We start from the raw sequence: 24396 nt of genomic DNA, 5'->3' as shown, positions 1-24396 counted from the left end.
TTTGTTAAAGGATAAATAAGATAAAAAAAAGTTTTATTTAATGTTTGTGGGGTTTTCTAATGGTGCTCAGGTCCACCCTAAAAAAATGTAATCATTTATCAATGTTGTTGTGTTTTGTTAAAAGATAAAAAAGTAAAAAAAAAAGAAAAAAAACGTTTTGTTTTTGATTTGTTATTTAGGTTGACTATGAGTAAAAAAAAGGTTAAAAAAGAGTGTGTGAATGAATGAGTGAATGATGAAATGAATGAGTAATGCAACCACAAAGGGGAACAATCTAGTGCTCTCTTGTGCCGGTCCCAAGTCCGGATAAATGCAGAGGGTTGTGTGAGAGAAAAAATGAAATTGAACATGTCAATCACAGAGATGAATTGATGTGTGTGTGTGTTTACATATATGTATATGTATGTACACGCACACACACAGTAACTCATCGTGTGTTTACATACATATACATGTATGTACACAAATACAAATACCTGTGTACATACATGTATATGTACAGGTATGTACCCACACGGCAAGGCACAGGGAGTGGATGAAGTCCACCTTGAGTACCCCCTGGTATCTTTCTAGTTTCTCATGTTCCTCCTTCTCATGTTCCCATCACTTGGTACTACCACATCCTCCACAACAGCTTTCCTCTGTTCTTTATCGACTGCAATGTCCGTTTGGTTCACCATTACCATCCTGTCTGTTTGTATCTGGAAGTTACGGTTTCTTTTGAAGGCATAGCAACACTATGTGAGTGTCCAATCATCATGACAAATAATACGTTCACATCACACAGTTGTGTAAACTTTAAACCGTGTGCTATCCTAGGCACTTTAACGTTAGGAGTTGGGTCATCTAGAACCCACTAGACAGTGCTCTGAACCTTTTTTCTTCAATGATTTGTGATCTTCACTGGTGTCCATTGATTACGTGTAATCCTCTCCACCTTTATCCACCTTTGTTATGGCAGGGAGAACACATCAATGCAAGGGTGGGGTCATGTAAGATAGCACAAGGGTTAATTGTTCTTTTGACCCAGATGTCCCCTTAGTGAAACTATTTTCAGGTGTTTGTCCTAACAGTCCTCGTCATTGTTTTTGATTTTTTTAATTTTTTTTTGTAGAACATTTCTAAGATGTGCTCCAACAACCATAATCCTGTCCCAAAGATGGTGGGTTATCTAGACAAAGAAACTCTCCTGAAGAGGTGTCTCCAAAGAAAATGATAGAGCTTTCTATGTCCAGCACTAACCAAACATTGGACCCAGTGACTGACAGCAGTAAGATGATTCTAATATTTGTGTCCTCTAAGAGAAAACAAATTGATTACTGTACTGAGGAGGACTATTGAAAAAGTCAAACAAACGAAAATTAAGAAACATACCAAAATGTGTTTTGGTAAAATACACCAAAGGATAAATGTAAAATGTTTGAGTCCAAATCTTTTAAAACTCATTGTCTGCAAACCTCTGTGTGTTCATCATTGAAAATATTTTCAGACGTTTAACCCTTGTGCTATCTTGGATAACCCCACCCTTACTTTGACGTGTTCTCCCTACCATGACAAAGGTGGATAAAGGTGAAAAGGATTTCATGTAATCCATGGACACCAGTGAAGATCACAAATCATTGAAGAAAAAAGGTTTAGCGCACTGTCTAGTGGGTCTAGATGACCCAACTCCCAATGTTAAAATGCCTAGGATAGCACAAGGGTTACTGTCTGAAAACCTAAAAAAAATCCTATAAAAACGATATGCCATTTTTATATAAAATTAAAAATGTCTACATATTTTAATATAATAGAAAATCAGTACCTCTATTGAGCACAAATTATTCTGTAAGGAACAGAAAATGGTGAAAAAGAAGTTTTGTCCAAAGGTTTGGCAAGTTTTTGTCATGTTTGCCAGATAACATTTTCTTTGTCATGATTTGCAAGAACCGAGACAGACCCAGACGCTGGAACCCAAAAGGAAACACGGGAGATAGAAAAGTTACAAGATTCATTTTCCAGGATGCCGATCCAATGACGAGGATGGCGGCTGGAGCAGCAGGTGAGTAGTAAGTGGTGAAACGAAGTGAATGTGCTGGGGCCGCGCGCATGTGTGTAAGAAAGAGGAGAGAGCGCATGCAGCGTGACAGGGGCCAGCGGAAGTGTGTTGGGGGCGCGCATTCATGTTGTGTGTTACAGAGAAAGGTATGAGGGTCCGAACGGGGAAATGAACCCCGAAGGGGGATCCGCCTCCGGCCTTGGAGACACGCACGCGCGCACGCACACACACACCTATTTAGACTATTTTCTCTCCATAGCACAATGTCTGTAGGATCACATAGGCAGGGGCTGACTTACCATTAGACATAGGTGGGCTACTGTTAGGGAGCCTGGTCGGGCCAACACTACAACATTTCTTGTGGACCCCCTCTTCCCCTGGGTGTCCTCCTCCTGGACGGGGATGGCTGGCCCCTGCCTTGCTCTCTCCTGGACCAACCGTGGCCAGGTGGGTGGCGGCCTGGAGCTTGGGGCGGGTCTCCCTTGAGGGTCCTCCTGACTCGTACCTGGGGTTGGGGTGGGGGATAACCAGAACTCCTGGGTCGTGATGAGGTGCTCGTCTGGGGATGTGGGCGCTCTTCTGGGGCGGGGTTTCGCGCTGGGCCCTCCCGGCGGCTGCTCTTCTAGTTGGGCTGGAGCTTGCACTCTCTGTCCCCCCCATGCATCCCTGCTCTCTGGCTTTGGGGGGTCCCTAGGCGGTCCTGCTGGCCCTGGCCTGGGTGGCAGATGTGATCGCCCAGGGGGCGGTTGTTCTCTATATGCTGCCGTGTGGGTATTGGGGGGTTCTGGCTGCCGCTGCTGCTACGGCTTGGGTCTTGGTGTGGAGATGACTGGCACTCTCCCTCCTTCTTTTTACATTCCATCATCCATCTTAGAAGAGCATAAACACTCATTTGAGCACAGGTGTTAGCTCACCTTTGTGCAAATAGTTTGCGTGATTGAATTAAATATTTCACACTAGTTGGTTTGAATGCATATGTATGCGTGTGGGAACATTATCTGTATTGTGTACATGCTGACTTGTGAACATTTTTGGAGCCAACAGGTATGTTTGTGACATTTGAGTGTGTGGACAGGCCCCGCCCTTGTACACTTATATTACATCTGAACCTCACCGTAATGATTACAACCATCCAGAAACGTGTTGCTTTATGCTGCTTCATGGTTTCTCTCCCCCCCCCCCCCCCCCCCCCGATAATCACCCTCCTATCCCCCCCTATCTGATATCCCTCTCTCTACCTCCCTTCTTTCCTTTTCCTTCCGGTCCAACACAAAAGATTTTCAAATATGATTAAATTGAATAAAGTTTGGCCTCGATTACAATAGGGGTTTATTCAGACATACCTCTGGTTTTTCAGAAGATGCATAACCCCTGGTGTTAAAGTAAAATATGTCCAACACAAGAGGCCTTCAGCTCTCATCTGTTTGCCCAGCTGATGGACAGGACAAGTTAAAAAAATAAATAAAAAAAGACAAAGGTTGCCAACACTTTGGGTCCCTGAGCTGAACACTAAAATAACTTTTTCACCCATCATTACTTGACTCTTTCATAAAAAAAAAACAAAAAACACCCTGAATCACTGAAATGGCAGAGGACTGATCATGTGAGAGAGTTTTGACATTCCCCACCCTCTGCAGCCATGGAATATTCCAGTCAATGGCAAGTTTGCCAGCAGAGAATTCAGTGTTGCCAGATTGGGCAGTTTTCCACCCAATTGATCGGTTTGTATTCCAACTTTGCTGGTAACATTTTCTTTAGGTGAGTGGGTATAATTTGGGTGGGTTTGGGATGAGTACGGCAGCTTTTAGTTCCTTATTGAAATATGTTTCACCCATTACGTGCAGTCAGGGGAGGCAGGTAAAGCAAGGCCTCTCCCGTCATCAGTCACCCCTGCCATTCTTACATGTATAACTACATGCTCAGCAACAATACTCAGGTAACGGGCCCAAAGTGTGCCAAAATCTTTTCGCCCACACCATTACACCACCAGGCTGAACCCTTGATACAAGGGAGGCTACGTCAATGCTTTCATGTTGTTGGCGTGGAATTCTGACCCTACCATCTAAATGTTCTGGCAGAAATGGAGACTCATCAGACCGGGTAACATTTTTCCAATCTTCTAATGTCCACTTTTGGTGAGCCTGTGTGAATTGTAGCCTAAGTTTCATGTTTATAGCTGACAGCAGCGGCACCAGGTGTGATCTTCTGTTGCTGTAACCACTGTCGGTTCTTTCAAGACCCACTCCAATGAAACTTGCGTTTTTGATGTTTTTAACATGTTCTGGTGGCATTGTTCTGGTGATGGAGGACAAATGTAAAGAAAATTACCTTAAGATTGCATTTTTCCTTTGTATTTTTGATAATCACTGTGAATCAGCAGCAGACGAAAAACATGGCATTTAAAAAAGATCATATTTGTGACAAAGAAAATTCGCTGGGCAGGCCACAGTCTCCCTGGTCCGCTCCATTCTGATGCATGGAGCGGACCAGGGAGATGACTAGATCATCTGATCTTGTATCTGGCTTTAAGCTGTCCGACTGGATAGCTCCAATTTTGCTCGCCATTTTTGTTAATGTTAGCTTGGGGTTATAAACTAGTGGGAGTGTGTGTCAACAGAAGCAATATGGGAAGTGGGGGCGGGGTTTCCCCACACCAAAAATTTTGCCCACAACTCAGAAGTGAATTTGTAATGAACTCTGCAGAAAGTATCCTAGAAAACAACACAGATTTTTTTTTTATTTTGGCAAAATTGAAAGAACACTGGGAACACTTACTATAGATCAAAAGATGATCAAAGCGGGACTTTAAATGTATAATCCGTTATACATTTAATAATTATTAATATTATTTTTACATCATTAATCTCCATAAGTTTGGTAAATTAGGTAATCATGGGGTCAAAACAGCTGCTCAGGAACATTAGGTTGACACTGACAATCATCGTGCTGAAACAATTTTGTCATATTCGTGTAAATTCTTGTTTAGGTAAGAATGTGATACATTTCTTTTGTTTTCTTGTTGGGTGTAGATCAAGCAAGCATATTTCACCTTGCAAAAAAAAGCCAAGTATCACTCTTTATGAAGCCAGATCTTCTTTTTTTATTTACTCCATCTGGCAATACACAGAAAAACCAAACATCTGAGACATGAACTGTTTCAACCATGAAAATGGGAAAGTGAGGGCACACCAGTCTTTGGCACTTTCTATTCTAAGCAAACATGCTGCTTACAGATAACCATCTGCTCTTTTTTTTAAACAGAAATATTAAAATACATTTGACAATGGCAACAAGCAAGTCACATATTTTTTTAAAACCTTCTTAACACGTTCAACATAGTAAAAGGTAGAAAGGACCTGTGCATATCTTGGGAGGAAAGGGTTGCTTGGTTGAAGAGTACTCTTTTATTTGTTCTCCATAGGCATGATCTGTACTTTTCTGATGCTGGGGCCCTCCTAATAATGATTGAAAACTAGCCGATTCGATTTACAAAATGTTGCTGAGTGAGTTTAGTTCTATTTCTGTGAGTGTCTAATTGCAATTTGCCTTCCAACCACATCAAGTTTTATATATTTTAGAAATATCTGCATTATCTTTAAATTACACTATTTTCCAAACCATTTATTTATACAAGTGATCCGATCTTTGTGATTGGTCAGTGATTTTTTTGAATTGCAATATTCTGTACTGGTCCCTTTTCTGTGGAGGTTTATGGACTTTCACTGGCATAAAAAAACCACCAATAAAAAACAGATTAGTAATCATAAATGTCTGAAAGACGCACGGTCATGGACAAAGGTTTGTATCCATTTTGTCATTCAATTCGTTTGGGGTGTGATAAACATAAAAACTAATATCCTTTGCATGGATCTCAGTCAGGCAAATAGAACCTTCAAAGGATGATAGCATTTTTACTTTTGTTTACTGCAAACAAAGGTCAAAAACATTTTGAAACACCCAGTTCCGTGTTTTCTGGTGGGATTGAACTATTGCTCTTTTCCAAGAAGTGTGGGCTTGTTTTACAGACACAGAGCTGTGAAACAAACCCACATCATCAGCCCTTCGCTGCCATGCTTCACAGTTGTAATGAGGTATTTGTATGTTTTTTTTGGTTTTCACCAACATGAAGCGGTGCATGGCAACTGTGCATCTCCTTCTTGAACTTGAGCCTTCAGGACATGTTGTCGGAAGTTTTGTGGTTTGTGCTTTAAACTGTCCTGAGGATAAAGATGAAGAATGGAAACTGCATTTTTATCTCTTTCTGGTTTAATTAGGTTAACATAAACAATAGTTCAATAAGTTACATCCTATTGATCTTGTATTTGCCTCAGTTCGATCATAAGATTTGAAATAGGTTTTTGCACACTTTCACTTAAAACGAAACAGAATTCAGATAGGACTCTGTACCCTTTGTCCATGACTGTATGTAGGCTGAATTCACTGCTTCATGACTCTCAGAAGAAATCTGCCATCATATTTTAGTCAGGGACTGATGGAGAGTGAAAACAGGCCAGCTTGTAAACTGAAAATCAGTCATTGTGTGACAAAGTTTACCATTCAAATGAACTGCACCCTGGAAAAACCTTTTTTTCTTAGAAAAGTAGCGTAAAAACAAGTCTACAGTCTCTAATGGTTTCACACAAGGGATGTGAGAACAGAGGAGAATGTATAAAGAGCTGCTCTCTGGAGAACACAGTGGAACGTTCCTCCGGCTCACTTTAAGTCCTCAGACTGAAGGAATGTAGAGAAAAAAAAACAATCTGGAAACTAAATTGACTTCATAGACATTTTCCCTTTTTTCCCCCTTTGTCATATTTTCAATACACATTACTGACTAAAAAAATGAACAAACACATAGTGTCAAAACATTACTTTACATCATATGTACACACAAAACATGTCAACAAATATAAACACTAAAAATGCTCTTAGGTCGTACCTGTGCATGCGTTGCTGCAATATTTCAGCTTGTTATTAACATATGATAAGAGTATTGTTGGTGGGCTTCAGCATAAGGATCAACACAGTGATCAGATGGTCTGCCTGCAGTCAGTTTGACCTTTGTGACCTCCTCTATGAGCGCAAGCTCCTCTCTGCTGTGACTCCGCTAAAAATCCATCACATAAACACATGTGATTATGAGGTTTTTTAATATATTGGCTCTAAAATTTGGCGCTTGATAAATAAGGAGGTGGTGAGACTTTCTATTAAAGTAAAAAAATAAATTAAAGTATTCCTATTATGATCCGACCGACTGCATTCCTTCAGAGAGCTACACTGCTCATTCGAGCCATGCATTCCTTCATCACCACAGATGCTTCAGCACCAAAAACTGTAGCCAAGAAGAACAGTTCTTCCACCAAAAGAACAATTTGATTTGTTTAATCTGTGTCTGCATCTGTGATGAACACCCTAGAAACGGTTTGAAAAATGACGAAAACTCAAAGTGAACTGATCAGAACCTCGTAACTTTTGAGACTCAACTTTAATCCGTGACACTGCAGATACTTTTCATTATTTTTTAACAGCGAACCACTGTGAGGTCTGCCAGGGCACAACACGCACTGGACGTTCAAAAGTGGTCCAACCCGTCTCATGTCAGAAGTATAGTGAGATGCCATTACAACGATCAGTGATTTCATTTGTTCAATCTGTGCAGAATGTGAAAAAAATGGTGTAACCTCAACAGATTTTTACAGGTTTGTCATTATGATGCTGCTGATCATGAAGAAAGCCAGAAAGATGCAGGAGGATCTGAGAAAAACAAGACAACTGAGATGCAGAAACCAGAAACCAGATGCAAAAATAATATACCGGTATAGAGAGACTGATAAGCAGCCATGAGTTGGAGGTTCTGTTGGTGGCGTAACCAAGATATTATACAGGGCCAGAAATCTAGTTAGAATGCAATGAAAAAACAGAAATTCAGCTTTTTAAAAACCCACAAAAAAAGAGCCACTATATCGAAATGTGTTGATCTGGCTTAATAAACAGACAAGAAGGCCTTCATTTCTGTGATCAATGATTTGTAATGCATTATAGATCCATCTGGACCTATGCTCAACATGTTCTAAAGTGTATTCTAGTCTTGTCATTTTTAGAACATGATACAATAACTCTCAGCAAAGCTGGACTCTTCTCTTTTTATATCCATTTTTATGTGAAGTAACTATAACAAGTTTCCTGGCATGCCTCAATTTTATTCTGCTGTGTTGATATGTGTCTATGAAGCTGGTAAACATCATTATTGCAAATGTATGTATGAAAGGGTCAGCTGATTTTTTTCTGTCATGATGCATCTGTACACAAAGTTTATGAAATACCTAAGGTAAATATTTTAGGGAAATTTCAAAAAGGATCAATAAAAAAACTACAGGAATTACAGGATGAAAAACTATTGATCACAAGTCCGACTTGTGGGTCTTCAGGTCAAATTCTGCAAAAGCTGAAGTTTTTTCACTAAGTGTGCAGAATTAATTGTTTTATGAGATGGCTCAATTAGATATTTTATATATGCATATATATTATAATGAATTAAAATAACAAGTGCACCATTACAGTGTCTAATGTGCATTTAAATGGTCCTTTACATGCCTGAAACCTGGAAGGACTGAGATAAAATCTTCACATTAAACAGAGAACTGTGGTCCCAAAAAGAACTTGAACGTTCACTATAAGGAATGTTTTGATGAATAGAACAAATTATTTAATCCTACAGAAAATGAGGAGGACTAAAAAAAGAAAATCACTTTTTAAAGGAATAGGTGAAAAGAGCAATATGTTTGTTGAGGATTGCGAAGACTTGACTGATGACAGAAGCTAATGACAAATCTAGAGAATTGGAACCATCTTGATAAAATTATGTGATGCATGCTTTTACAGAAGTATGTGGGGGCCTAATTATGATACAGAGGTAATGTAACTGCATACAAATACTAGAATCCACAAACAGATGCTTTCTTTCTTCATGATGTCTCGGGCAGCATTCATGGAGCTCTGACGGATAAAATGGGTTCAAAATATTTTCTAAAATTTGATCAAAATGATTGCTCAGTGAAAGTGCTCTATAAGCAATATGCTCTAGCTGTTATTTGGAAGGCAGTGGGAATAAGATGTGCTTAGACTCAAAAGTTTCACTAAAGTACTTCATGTGTTTCTTTGACTTGGATGCCCTCCTGGGCTTGTGTGCTTACTTTCTGAACTTCTCCTAAAGGTGTGAACTGCTTCGTCACTCCTGGACTGTAGGAAAGCGGATGTCCGTCACGTTTCACCTGCTGTTCACCTAAAAGATCAGTTTCCTCAATCTGAGCCTTCCCTGAAATCCTCCTCTGTGGTCCCTCTAGAAACGTTTGACCCAAAACTAAAAGAATCTAACCTTTTCCAAAGCAACAAGAGGCCCCAACCCTTCAAAACCACAAATCAAGAAACGACTGATCACTTCTCTTTTAGGAGCAAAGAAATCAGGGTGTGGAAATGGTATAGCATTCGATTGCTCAGGTGTTCTTACAGAGGCCAGTGAGTGAGTGCACAAAAATCTACATACAGTTTTAGATATACAGTGCATTAGAAATATAAAAGGGCAGAGTAAGCACAACGAGAACTGAGTAATTGTGGGTAATTTCTTGGATGAAGTCCTTTCTGCTGCTGCTGCCCTGTTTGTTTGCCACTCAGCTTCTGTCACTGCATGAATTTTAACGCATTCTACTGCTGATTTTCTTTTGAAATAATAATTATCATAGATCTGGTGAAATGATCCAGCATGATCTGAGTGTAAGTGCTCATCACTGTTAAATAAGATAATAAACCATAGGCATAGAAACTGACTGGCTTGTTTTGATGCTCCTCTGCTCTCCTCCATTCTTGGAGAACAGAGGACTTACAGGCTGCTCGTGACCTTATGGATCTAATATATTTTACAAGCTCGACACTATAAACAAATATAAATTAAACATCATAAACATTGATACCAACTTCTTTACAATGACCAAATTAAATGTATTTGATTTAAAGCTGCAGTTTTTAAACTAATTAGAAAATTAATTTGTGTGCAGCTTTTGATTTTTCTTTATGAGCTGACTTTTTGGTGGTCAAAATGTTTTTTTCTCTTTACAATAAACTCTCATTCTATGTGTATGTGATATGGTAGCTTTCAAAATTCACTAGATGAGATTTGGGGGTTGAACAGGTTTTTAGGTTACCTTTGCAAAAGGGAAGAGAAATAGCGGGATTGAGTTCAGCTGGAGGGCTCTGGCAGTTGAGTCTGTGTGCACACACGTGCCTCCTGCCCTTTGAGAAGAGGTCAGTAGGCTTCCAAAGAATCCTCCCAGAATGAGCTTTGCACGTCCAGCATGGCTGCCAGCTCTAAAATTTGCTTCTGCAGCAGGCTGCTTTCCACCGTGTCCTGCTTGGGCAGCTCCGGGTAAGACTCAGGGAAACTCCGGGCCTCCTGTGAATGACACATGCACAAAGTCCGTGAATCTTCTGACGTCACCACTTTGTTGAAAGCATTTGTGCATGTTTTCTAACAGTGTACACTCTAGAGTCAATAATTTAAAAATACTGTTTGAAAGCAATCACCAACACCAGCTAACAAAACACAACTGAAGAAGGCAACATTCAGCAAACATTTTGCTAAAAGGGTTTTACCCACAATGCATCTTTGCTCACTGGGCTGTTCTAAAGCTACGTTCACACAACATGCGTTCCATCAACCTCTTCCAATGAAAAGTCTATGTGTTTATTGTAGCTACCCATGTTTCTATGGCCGTTTTTGGGCTCTACGTACAAAACGCGTGGCCACTGAACGTGCGTTAAAAGTTCAACCAGGCTGAACGTTGACCAATCAGGAACTCAGATTTGGTAGTGACCTGTGGATGGCATCCCTTTCATTTGACTTAAGTGCCAATTGCTTTAAAATTGATCGTGGAGGAGAATTGAATAATTGCGGTTTGTTCCTAGCTGGAATTACATGACACCAAGTCTTTAATGCTGTATATTGGATCAGAGCGGTGGCAGAAAACGCCTGGAGCAAAATTCCCATGATGTGCACCACTTTGACATTTTGCACCAAGTTTATTCCAACATGCGCTGGTAAACAGTAGAAAAAGAAAAAGAAGCCTGCTTGTCTAGTGTGAACATAATAGGTTAAATGTGCTTTTAGCATGTTCTTGAACACGTGCCACATGCCTGGTGTGAAAGTAGCATGAGTTTTACCTGAGTGCTCCACCTCAATATTTAAAAAGTAGGACTTTTCAATGGCTCTAAAAATTTACTGGGGGATCTCTAAGCTGCTGTTTTTTGTATTAAACCAAACCGACTGCCAATCCACTAAAGCTTTTTAAGCAACCAATAACGTCCATCTATCCATTCATTCTGTATTCCAGGTTTGTCCTGTGCAGGCTCAGAGAGGTTTCTGCAGGAGTCTTAAGGTGCTTTTAACAGTTTTTAAATGTCTTAACAATCTTGCGCCTTCTTATTTATCAGATCTTTTAGTAAAGTATAAACCCTCGCGGACCCTGAGATCCTCTGGCACTGGTCTTCTAACCATTCTGGTTGTAAAAATCAAAACCTATGGAGAGGCTGCTTTTCAGCACTATGGACCCCTCTGCGGCTCTCAGGTCCTCTGGGAGCCGCAGAGAGCATTAATGCTTTTAAGAAAAGGCTCAAGACCCATCTTTTTAACCTGGCTTGTAGCTGATTTTTCACTGCTTTTATTTACTTATTTAGTTATTCATTTGTATGTATGTATTTATTTATTTTGTTAGTTAGTTATTAATTTATTGTTATTTATTTATTTATCCATTTGATCTTGTTTTATGAACTTAAACTAGATTTCTGTTTAAGACGTAAGAAAACAATGTTTTATTGTTTATTGCTTTTATCAATATGTTTACTTTTTCATTCTCATTTTTATTTTCATTTCTTATTTCCGGTGCTTCCTCAGTTAGGACCACTCCTTCTGGGTCGGCTGCTGTTCAGCCCCTGCAGCTCTAGGTGGGAACCTGCATCACTGCTTAGCTGTGGTGGAGCGGTCCCCGCCTGTGATGCTGAATTTGGCTGGTTATGCGGCTGTTCACAGAGAGGGAGGTTCCAGTTATTAGCGTTTCCAACATCTTGTTTTCATGCTCAGCCTATTTCTCATCGTCTTTCCCCATCAGTTAAGGGGTGGGATGTGTGAAAGGAGTGGGGGGCTGTGTGTAGGTACGGGGAGGGGAGCCCTATTTTTTTTTTTTTTTTGTGCTTGTTTTTATATTATTTTGCTTTGTTTTAATGTAAAGCACTTTGTGTTATGCTTTTATATGAAAAGTGCTTTATAAATAAAGTTTGATTGATTGATTGGTTCAGGGGACGGTTTGCATCCTGGACGGTTGGCTGGTCCATTCAGGGCTACATTTAATTGAGTTCTCAAAACTGGATCAATATAGAGTGAGCAGAATTCTTCTGCAGATAAATGTCTCCGCCAAAAAAAAGTCTTAAGAGAAAGAATTTTCGTAGAAAAATCTGCAGATCTCATGTTTTTTGGTTACGAACAAGCAAATAAAGTAAGGCATGTTTAATCATTTTCAAATCTGCATTTTCAAGATACAGTATTCTTTTTTATGAAGGGGATATGCCTGAGTATTTCTCAGCATATTTTATGGTTAATTTACGGTTCCATTCTCATTTGACCCATAATTCTTTAGCTCTTCATTTACCAAGTTTCTCAGTTCTCGAGGTCAGTTCTCAATAAGATTTCTGGCAGTAAGACTTTGGAACGAATTCTGTCATGCAATAAAAACCTGCAATTCTTGAAAGTGGTGTAAAAGATGTTCAAAAAAGCATATTTTGTTTGATAAATTTCTTCTTGATTGACAAACATGTGACTGTTTCTCATGGGTCAAATTGGTTTTTAGGCCTAAAAATCCCGCTCACTTATGTGCACTTTTCTCTCAATGGTATTATTTTATCGATCGTATATTTATGTTTTCTGCTCTTAATTGGATTTTATTTCTGTTCTTAAACATATTTTGCTACTTGTGAACTACTGGTATATGCTTTGTCTATTTTTTCTGAATTTGTTTACTGTAATTTACGGATTATAAGCCGCTACTTTTGTCACACGCTTTCAACCCTGCGGCTTATTCAATGATGTGGCTAATTTGTTTATTTTTTCTAACAGCCGCTAGGGGCGATCGAACAGAAAGGGTAAGAGGGAGACAGGGGGAATTAATGTAAATTGCTGCTTTGTGAATGAATGGCACGAACAGACCCTCATCATGGAAAATGCAAGAAGAAATGCAAAGGACGCAGCTTTAAAGTTAAAAGCAATCGTTAAAAGCAGTGTGAAAAAATCCACCATCACCAACGGATTTGGAAAAGCCGGTCTGCTGCGTGACGGAGAGGACAGCGCAAGCTCAGAAGTGAATTTGCCTCAGAGTGACACCGACAGCTACAACGAAGGAAACACAGAGAGACTGTGTGGCGAAGACGTTCTGACGCTATTCCAATCCGACACTGAGGAGGAAGACTTCCATGGTTTCAGTGCACAGGAGGCGCGTGCCAGGCAGAGGCTATAAGTTACTGCTGCTCTCAGTGACTTTTACCAGTATGTTTCTTTTAACCAGCCCTGTTAGGGCTGTTACTACCATATTGCTGCTGTGTTACTGCCGCGTCACAGGCACTGTTTGGGAAAAGGCTGTGACGGTTTGGGATTTTTGATCACCGCGGTGATGAAGCAGCAGGAGTTGCGGTGTCGCGGTTTACCCCCCCAACACAAAATCCCCCGCCGCCCACGACGGAAATGAATACCGGTACAAGTAATAATTACAACGCACTATTCTTTATTAACAAATAACAGTCACAACTAACTATCTAACTAATAATAATAATAATGGATTGGATTTTTCTGCGCTTTTCAAGACACTCAAAGCGCTTACAGTGTGTCCATTATTCATTCACTCTTCATTCATACTTGGTGATGGTAAGCTATGGTTGTAGCCACAGCTGCCCTGGGGCAGACTGACAGAGGCGTGGCTGCCAGTTCGCGCCTACGGCCCCTCTGACCATCACAGGGATCATTCATGCACATGCACACACCAGTGGAGCCACACTGGAGGCAAGGAGGGTGAAGTGTCTTGCCCAAGGACACAACGACATTTTGGCTGGTGGGAGCGGGGATCGAACCGCCAACCCTTCAATCATTGGACGACCCGCTCAACCACCTGGGCCACTGTCGCCCCTAATGAACTAACTATATAGGTGTTGTAGAATGAGTGTGTGTATGTGTGTCAGCGCACTGTGTGTGTAAGAGGAAGGAGCACGTGCAGTGCAAGACTGAGTGAGAGCGCTCCCTCTTGCGCTGCACGCCCTCACCCCTCCTTCTTACACACGCGGCGCGTGGTTTCAGCACATACACATTCTCATTCTACAACACCTTTCAATGTGGGCACATGCGGCTTATATACAGGTCCGTCTTATGTATGTACAAAATGTTTTATCCTCTAAAAATGTAATGGGTGTGGCTTATAATCAGGTGTGCTCTATGGTCCGGAAATTACGGTATATTTAAAAAAAAATGTTTTATTCAAAATATGTCTGATTGCTTTGGGTGGAGGCCTTGAATAAGCCATTTATGTTTTTTGCCTCTCCCTGAACTGTACTTGATTTTCTTTTCATGGACCTTTGTTGTGAATTTTATTTCTGCTAAACAATAAACCAAGCTAGATAGAGCTGAAGTTTTTAATCGTTCCTCCAAATTAAATGTGGATCAAGGATTCAAAAATAGCCATGATCTAATTTAATAAGAATATGAAGAGATACCACAACACAGCAGGGCCAACTGCTAAAGAGCTCCTGAAATGGAACACACATGGTGAATCAACATGACTGAAGCTCTCCCAGCTGCCGCTCAATGAGGCCTAAGCAGATATTAACTGGATTCTTGCAGCAACATTTACTTACCCGAAAAAGCTTATGAAGTCTTAGCACAGCTGAACAAAATACAAAACGGATCAGGAGTAACCGCAGGAACTCGTCACCGAAAAACTGCAAAAAGGCTTGATCTGAAAAGATAATAGTGCACAAATGTATTGTATTGATTCACATATTCATGAGAATAAAATGATGCAAAAATGACAATTAGGAAATGAAAAGCTGAGAATATTGTGCAAAATATTGGAACGTGACAGCTGAAATGTTTGGGGGTAAATTGTTAAGATCAAACCTACAAAAAGAAATGGTGAGTGGTAAAAATACACACACACACACACATACACAAACATGTATATATACATATACATCTGCATGACACTTACTTAAAATATTTTTCTTCAGCCAGAGAGCCCCTATGGAAGGGTAAAGGCCACATATGACTCTGAGCCCTCAGTTGCAAACCCCTGACCTAACCTGTGAGACATTCATTTCATCCAACCTCTACCTGAAAGTAGCTCAGGGAGTTCAGCAGCCACTGACTGGATGGGGGAGAAGATATTCAATTTCACAGACATTTTTCTTAGACAAGTACCCCAATTCCCCCCATTTCCCACAATTGTGAAAAAGTTGTTTCTAAGATAATTGTCCCCTAAATGCTAAGAAATTTTATTTTATCAGAATTTTCTGGTGCAAAAAATCTGTTCGAGCATCTCCAGATTCACTGTGACTTAGGGCTGCACGATATGAGGAAAACTTGCGATATGCGATATTAGTGATCAATATTGCGATAACGATAAATTTGCGGTAAATAAACAAATAGAAAAATAAACAAAAACATCATTCCCATTTGATTGCAACAGTTTAAAAATTATCCTCCAAATGACCCTCATCGACATGGGGGACAAACGTCAGGGTGGCTAACCCTGGTCCTCAAGAGCCTCAACCCTGTCTGTTTTCCAATTCTCCCTAGACTGCTTGATAATGATAACCAAAATCAGGTGTGTTCAGTCAATCAGGATGTGAAATCACTTGAGTCAGCCAATCAACAGCAAGCTGGTTAAGGAGAGCTGGAAAACAGGCAGGGTTGAGACTCTTCAGGACCAGGGTTAACATAATAGGCCTCCATCTGATTGGTCAACAAAGGGAAGGCGTCCATCTGATTGGTCAAAGCATAAAGGGATTTATTTGATGTGTTAAATGCTTCAAGCTGCTAGAAGATTGTTTTAACACATTTTGGGTTTGCGATTTATTGCGATATTCGCCGTCTTTTGCGATATGCATATTGCAGAGCTGGATATTGCGATAACGATAAATTTGCGGTATATTGTGCAGGCCTACTGTGACTCCTCTGATGGGTCTGTCTGGAATGTTCTGTTCAACACAGAACTATCCCTTCTTGAAAATACTTCATTTTTCCATCCACTGCCTCCCCACTGAATACTGTCTGCTACTTTCCTGAAGAGGATCTTTCACTTTGCTAAGCTAACCATCCTGTGGGTAAAAGCTCCATATTGCTCTCATAAAAAACAAATTTAAACCCAAGTTCCTTCTATGATGAAGAGCTATTTTAAGCGGCCTTTCCTGGCCTAAGTCCTGTAAAAAAGTCTTCAACCTATTCCAGCTGTAGCCACATAGAAAATCATGTTGGATGGATTTCAGTCAGGATTCGACCTCAGCACAGCAGAAATACTGTTTACACTTGATCCAAATGCCTCCTCTGATAGTGTGGATCATGAGATTCTGCTCGTTTGTCTTTAGCAGGACATGTTAAAACTGAACTCTGAACTGGTTCATCTCCTTTTTCAATGACAAGAAGTCCTCCGACTCTTTACTAAAGAGCCAATCTTTTAAACTGGGTTTAACCCTCTAAATGAATCAAACTTGATAACAGCCACAAATACTTTTTTAATGTTTGATCAGCGTGAAAAAGAATTCTCATTTAGCATGAGTAACAAAAGTTGCTCGAAAGGTATGACGTTTTGAAACAAAGTACCTATGGTCCGCGAGCGAGTTATCATCTGCCCAATGTCACGGAAGACTTTGCGTAAAAAATCTTGAGCCCTCTCCCAAATCCCCCGTTGGATGCTGCTGAGGCCGCACACAGAGGAGAAAGCCAGGAGTGGGCTGTAGAGGAACAGCGTGAAGAGACTCCCGCGCTGGGACTGATCTGAACGGTCACAGGGAGACACCGAAGAAAGATCAGGACAGAATTCATGACCAACAGTCATCAGGGTGCTTTATTAACTCCAACAGGTAAATGGTAAAATGGTGTATACTTATATAACGCTTTTCTACCTTCCTTAAAGGCCCAAGGCGCTTTTTAGTCACAGTCCCATTCACCCATTCACAATCACACACTGATGAAGACACATGAGAAGGCAGGGTGAGAAACCTTCAATCGTCCCATCAGAGGTTCACCGCTCTACCAGTGCACCGTTGCTGTCCAGTAGGCCACCCGCACATAAAAAACACTTCATTTTATGAACATAAACGCATCCTAAAGTAGTGTAATTGAAAAGCAAGTCTGAGGAAAAGACTTCAGAACTGCATGAATACAAATTTCCTGTTTTTTGTCTGAAAACAGCAACTCTTTGTCAGAATTATTGAACACAGCTCAAGTTTGTAGTGGAGCATTCAGATGGCCTTTCCATCCATTTCTTAACTCGCTCACACTCACATGCACACATAAGGGCTATTCAGATTTTCCAGTTGACCAGTTGTCTTTGGTCTGTGGAAGAAAGCAGAAGAAAACCCACACATGCACGGGGAAAACATGCCAACTCCAAACAGCCGGGTTTCCTCATTGTGAGGCAATAGTTCTAACCACTACACCACTGTGCAATGTCAAACTATTTTAAACAATTTAAGAAAAGAGATTGAAGATGGTCCCTTTGTGCAAAGCTCACCAGCATTGATAAAAGGATTTTCATAAATCGATATGAAAAATCTCTCATTGTTACAGAGGAAATGAAATGTGGTTTGATTTTGTTTATCCTCCTAGGGGAGAAAGACAGACACAGTAACACGCACCTTGTACAGTCTTAGGGTACATGGTAGGAGACAGCAGGCACACCAGAGGCTGGCCAAACAGATTGGTGAAATTCTGAAATTCAGAACAGCAGATTACTCATAAATCAATACAGATGGGAAGCACTATGTTCCACCGTGCAGTCAGACAATGCAGAGCTGACCCGTGTTCCCCGTTTCCTACAGACTTAGGCCTTGTGCTATCTTGTGAGGTCCAGATGACCCCACCCTTACATTGACGTGTTCTTCCTTCCATGACAAATGTGGATAAAGGTGGAAAGGATTTCATATAATCCATGGCCACCAGTGAAGATCACAAATCATTAAAGAAAAAAGGTTCAGAGCACTGTCTAGTGGGGTCCAGATGACCCCACAAGATAGCACAAGGGTTAACCCCTCACCTGTTCACATACCTTATAGGCTGCACTGTTGGAAGAGTCCACGATGATAAAAAGGGGCTTCCGAGTGAAAGGGAATAAATCTCCTGGATGAAGGCTGAAAGATTGTAAACAAGTAAATATCATCTGTGTCTGAGTCAGAGAAATGCCCGCTCCAGTCAGTGTTTCTGTCTTTGTCAACACACTGAAATTTGAAAATGTTTGACTATGATGGTTTTTTAAAGCTTGAACTCACCAGTGCATTTCTTTCTGAGCCTGAATCCTCTTCTGCACCGTCTCACCGTTCACTATGTCTCTGTTGGTGTTTGTGAGAACCCCTCCAAAGTCATAACCCCCCACTGGAAAGAAAATACTTGCATGAGCAAGTCGCGGCGCTCCAACTTTCCTTGATCCTCCAATCTCTCTCCAATCCACAAACTTGAAAACGAACATTAATTCCCAAGTAGCTTCCCAATGATGCTCGATGAGTTAGGAAGCGATAGATCAAAATCTCTATTAGGGGTATAAATCTGTAGCTGGTATTAAAGGTGATTTTATTTTTTTTGGAGGGCTCAAGATGGTGGCTTCTTCATCAGGTCAGAGGTCAATGATAGTTCAGTGATGTTTGAACATAAATTTTCTTTTCCCATATTGTGCAAAAAAGTGAAAATCACCACAAAATAATCTCCAAGCCATAAAACGTGTGAACATCTCAAAATACTTTTGAAAATATCCTGTGGGTATCCCTGACACATTTGCTTTGGGTTCATTGGTTGATTTTAAACGTTTCTTTTTGAGCCTCAGAAGAGATTCTAATGCTTTTAATGGGGTCGTTCACTACGCCCAACATTTACTGTATATAAGTTTGTATTGATGAGTTAATACATCTGTATTAATTAATTACGTTTCACTGGTTAAATTGCGTATACTTGTAAAGCGCTTTTCTGCCTCCCTCGACAGCCCAAAGCGCTTTAAAGTCACAGTCCTCTTTACCCACTCACACACAGAAGGCGGCTTTGCTGCCAGGTACCGGCGTTAACCTATGACTACCAGAGGCAATGGGTCTTGCCAGGGGAAACTTTGGCGCATGGGTGGGCAAGGCGGGAATTGAACCTCCAACATTCCGATCAGGGGTCGATCGCCCTACCACTGGGCCACAGCTGCCCCAAAAGGGTCTTTTTTTTTATATAATGTTGCGGGGGCAAAATTTTCACCCAGCAGTAAGAAAGAAGAATTATGAAAACAAACAAAAAACTCTCAAGAGACCTAATCGATGTAATTTAGACCATTATTACTATTTTATTGTTCATGAACATCTCATGATGCAGCTGAAGACTCAGCATTTACCTTCATAATCTGAATGACCTGTAGGAAAAACTCCAGTGGCAGATAGGTAGATGAGCAGAACACTGTTGGCAGGCAGCTCCTGAAAATAGAGGAAACGACAAGTTGAGGAATTGTACTTCAACCATGAGGGCTGCAGGGAATTTTCAAGCAAAGATCTCCTGATTTAAAAAAATAATTTAGACATTATAAGGATGGGTGTTGTGGAAAAAACATGCTATTACTGTCATAATGGAACTTCCATCCAAAATACTTTTTTTTGTTGCGCTTTAGTTAAACACAGACACACACTATAGAATATATAATGCATATAAATGTTAATGTTCACAAAATTGCCAGTATATGAGAATTGGACTTAATGACCCCTCCCTCCACGTTCTAAACAGGAAGAATCCACTGCCTTCAAGAAGCCAAAATCCCATAAATCTCTATAGAGAAATAAACAGGTATGATTCAGTCATTTCATTGGTCAGACCAACCTTCCACAAGACGCAAGGTTGGGTTCAGTGTCTGGCGGGCAAGGCGGGAATCGAACCTGCAATCTTCCGATCAGAGGTTGACCACCCCGTAAGAGTGGACGCCATGGTAAGAGTGGTTGCCATAGAAACGTAGATTCAGACCGACTAATTACTGCTTACTGATGACTGGCTACAACATGACGGCACCCCGAATGCAAAGAAAATGTGACTGAATTGGCAACTGAATTGACTTCATTTGGTTGGAACTACAGGAAATCCATTTTCTATATGTGATGTCACACTTACTCGGTCCAGTTCTGTTATACAGTCAATGATTTACATTTAGAGTCAAACTGACATTTTCTGAATTCCATGTTCCCATTGAGAGCGTTAGCCCAAACAAAAGAAAGCCATATACAATAAACCATATATTATTGCATGTTAGCTGTAAAAGGCTGAAGCACATGGGCAAACAGAGCTGACAAATTCACCGCTGCAAATGTCATTTATTTTCCAGCAGTGGATGGGAATACTGACCTTAAAAGAGGCAGACAGGAAAGTAAACAGCTGGCTGAAAGTTGGTTTATAAAGCAGATATTTGTGTGGATTTTCTCTTTTAGCTGGTTTTTCATTAGGTTCCTGTGAAGGAAGAATAAGATGAAAGATCCAATTAGAAAAAAAACACAAGGAAAAAAGTAGCTGGGCAGACATGTACGTATTTATGTTTTTTTATGTGACAATATTTGCTCAGACCAAATCAGCAGACAAAAAAAGTGGTGCAGAGATGACAAATGCAAGAATCAGCAATAACCTCCCAGAAAAATAATCCCCCTTTGTGCCTGTTTTAAGTGTACACTAAAGGAAACCTTTTTATTATTGGTTCACCTGTTTTCCTAAAGCTGAAATGTAGCTCACCATCTTTTTTTTTTTAAGTTTTAATCTCTTGCTTTAACAAACCTAAATTCCAGCTTTCACCTTAAATTTCAGACTGCAGCTAACTTTTCGGTTTGTTTGTTTTTTTTGTTCAAATTGGAAAATCCTCTTATTTATCCGTAAACATTTGCAGTTCAAGTCTCTCTGGTCACCTTTTCCAATTTTGAAGTGTCTGTTGCAGCTTTATAAAAGACACTAAAATGACAAACACAATGCAAGCATTCATGTCATAAGGACACCCTTTCTATAAAATGGTAAAGAAACCTTAAATAAAGACACTGAGCACAATCTTTTTAAGTAAGAGTCAAACTCGCCCTTTCAATATAGATAGTAAACAAATGACTTTTCTCACATCTTTAGTTACCTTTACAACACGTTCTTATTAGTGTTAATTTTTTTAGAGACGATAATTTTCAGAGTAAACCAATAACTACTGATCATCAAGTCTAGAATTTATTTCAAATAATTACTTTATTAAACAATTTGGGGATATATTTTGTTGAATTTACACAGTTACAATCTCTCATCTCTGACAGGACGTTTTACATTAAAAATAGTTTCTTGAATTTTAATTTAGTGTTTGCTTTACTGTAATTTTTTAAAACTTCTTAAAAACCTTAGGAAATCAGGTTTTGCAGAAAATGTGAGCTCTTTAAACTGTTACTATTTTGAAAAAGCCCCTGGCTGCAGTCGGCAGACGGAGGCGTGCCTCAACGTGGGCAGAGTTAAACATGTTGAGGCACGCCCACTGTATATGACTTTTCGTCACAGCAAAGGATGAGATTCAAAAATACTAAGTGTCTCAGCTTTGAGAAGCTGATCTGGTTTCCTCAGTCAGTAATGATCTGCTCTGTTTAGGAGAAGATTCTCTGCTGGTTGGTTGTGGATTCGGTTCTAGATGGAATTGTTTTCTTGCAGACTCTAAATTCTCTTTTCGTATTATCAATCAAAGTGAAGTGGTTCCGGATTTGGCTTCTTTTCCCAGTGTCACTCATTTCTGTACATTTTTGTGTTGATGTTGTCTCTTCAAGTCTTTTTGTTGCGCCTGGTGCTCACTTCCACTCACGCGTTGTGCTGCTGTGCATGAATGGTCAGTGGAGGAACACACCACCCTCCTCTGCGTCAGCGTGTTCACAGCAAGTGAATGAGCAGGATGTCGTCCACGTTATAAATAAACCCGCTCAGAAGTTCAACTCTATTCTCGTGGACAGTAGCAGGAAAATCCAAACATTAATATGAACTAAATGCACGATTGTGGATACGACTGGTGTGATGATCCATCATTTGGCTCTTTAAAGTGAACTACAATAGCTCCCTGCAAACCGTTTTTTTAAAAACTGTCCTTTAGTCTCTTACTTCTTTTTCTCTTCAAGCCGCTCATAATTGGTCAATAAGTGTTTGTGCTGTGCAGGGGAGGGGGGAGCAAAAGCTTATTACATGAGCAGCAACGCAGCAACACATGAATGGAATAGAGCACCAGGGGCAACGAAAGACTAGAAGAGACAACATCCACACAAAAACGTACAGATATGAGTGACACTAGAAAAAGAAGCAAACCAGAACCACTTCAATTTAATAACGCGAAAAAGAGAATTTAAAGTTTGCAAGAAAACAATTCCATCTAGAACCGACTCCACAACACCATGGGCTTCTCACTATTTTAGGCAATCAGTACCATACATGTCTCAAATAGGCTCCTTTTTATTAGCATTTATATATTTAGGTGTAGATGGACTGAGGAGGTAAAGGTGTCTGCCATGTCTGATCACAGCACCTGAGAAGATCCTTAGCAAGGAAAGTCTGGATCTGACACTCACCAGTGTTCCCTGTTTAGAGGTCTGTGTGGCCAAGTTGACTGGTTCCCTCTCCAGGGCTTGAAGCATGCGGAACATATCGATGGTCAGTTCACTGAACTTGACCTAAAAACAACAGACAGATGAGAAACAGCTGTCAGCTTCCTTCAGGAAACTTTACAGTGGTTTCAGAAAGCAGGAGTAGAGGATTTCAACCTGGTTGTTACAGTTCCCGATGATCAGTGCGTCTGCAAGGACGAGCTGCCCAACAACCATGCCTTGCTCCAGTGGGGGAGCGCTTTCATCCTGCAGTCGGTGGCTGATGACGACCATGGAGTTGTTGTCGTTCAGAACCACAGTGGGATCTGCCTGTTTCACACAAACCAGCGGTAAGGAGCGGTGCTGGATGAGGCGGCTCTCATCCTCAGCATCCGGCAGCAGCGTCCGGTTACCTCTATGAAAGCTGCCACCTCCTGTAGCACCAGGTTCCACTCCAGCTGGTCCTCTGTGTTGAACCGCTGCGTGTAATCCTCGATTTCTTCAGACAACTCCTGCAGAAACACAGAAAGACCAACTTATAGCATAAAGAGTCAATGCGTGATACTCAAATGATTGAATTAGTCTAATAAAACAGTCTCAGTAGAATAAAACAACAACAACAAAAAACTATGATTAGCCTATGGGCAGAGGGTCCACCCAGAGGTTTAAGTCCCCACTTGTTGTGGTTGGGTCATACTAAAGACTAAAAACTGCCCCCAGGGTTACCTTTAGATACATTAAACATTAAGTATTAGATTGGAGGGTAAAATGCCAAATGGTCACCGAGTGCACTTGTGACTGCAGCTCAGTCTCCCATGGCCTGTTTGTATTAGAAACCCACTCCGATCATCTTTTGATCTATTTTAAAAGTCTTCTTAGTGGTATTTTAGTTATATGATTATGCCGTTTTTAACCAAGAAAATAAAAAATCTTCCTTTTCTAGGACATAGTTTCTGCAGAGCGGCAGGAGTTTATCAGAAATTCACCTGTAAGTTCTGGGTGGGACTGTCGGCACAGAGGAGGCATGCCCTCATTTCGCACCGACAGCTCTCCGTTTACATACTCTCCTGCTAGCTTCCAGCCTCTCACAAGCCCAGCCTAACATTATCGGTGCAATAAAAATGGTGATCAATATTGAAGTCATCCAGCCACACAGTTTCGGATCAGAAACCAGCTCAGACGAGGAAAATGAAGACGCGGATGGAGCTAGTCGTCTACAAGTAGATGTATCAGAATGGAGCGGCGCAGGGAGCTTGTGACCCATGCAGCATATCACCAAGAAACTCTTAATAAACTGCATTTTTTTAATCTGCTTTTGATTTACAACAATATGAATCAAAAATAATCAGAAATGCAGTTTTAAGCTTAATTTTTGTAATTAATGGCCTGCATCATCGGAAAAATGCCACAAGAGCATGTTAAAAACACCAAAAACACAATTGTCATCTGAGGGGGAAAACCTCATTTTTGAGCTTTCT

General features: G+C 40.5%; 1 protein-coding gene across 1 annotated transcript in view; it reads right to left on the bottom strand.

Moving 5' to 3' along the window:
• Positions 1–5114: 5114 nt before the first annotated feature.
• Positions 5115–24396, bottom strand: part of scai (suppressor of cancer cell invasion) — a 36500-nt gene continuing 17218 nt past the window's right edge. The window contains exons 7-17 of the mRNA XM_004075063.4: positions 23332–23430; positions 23096–23248; positions 22904–23005; positions 20691–20792; positions 19699–19777; positions 18608–18710; positions 18388–18469; positions 17978–18050; positions 16941–17114; positions 14978–15078; positions 5115–10484 (exon numbers count right to left, since the gene is read on the bottom strand). Coding sequence (XP_004075111.1) covers positions 10338–10484; positions 14978–15078; positions 16941–17114; positions 17978–18050; positions 18388–18469; positions 18608–18710; positions 19699–19777; positions 20691–20792; positions 22904–23005; positions 23096–23248; positions 23332–23430 — 1215 coding nt within the window. The 3' untranslated portion in view covers positions 5115–10337. The remainder of the gene's footprint in view (positions 10485–14977; positions 15079–16940; positions 17115–17977; positions 18051–18387; positions 18470–18607; positions 18711–19698; positions 19778–20690; positions 20793–22903; positions 23006–23095; positions 23249–23331; positions 23431–24396) is intronic.

The sequence above is a fragment of the Oryzias latipes genome, chromosome 12 (assembly GCF_002234675.1).
Source record: "Oryzias latipes chromosome 12, ASM223467v1".
In the NCBI taxonomy this organism is placed as follows: domain Eukaryota; kingdom Metazoa; phylum Chordata; class Actinopteri; order Beloniformes; family Adrianichthyidae; genus Oryzias; species Oryzias latipes.
The sequence above is the reverse complement of the archived record's forward strand: the minus strand, read 5'-3'. Positions and strand labels throughout refer to the sequence as shown.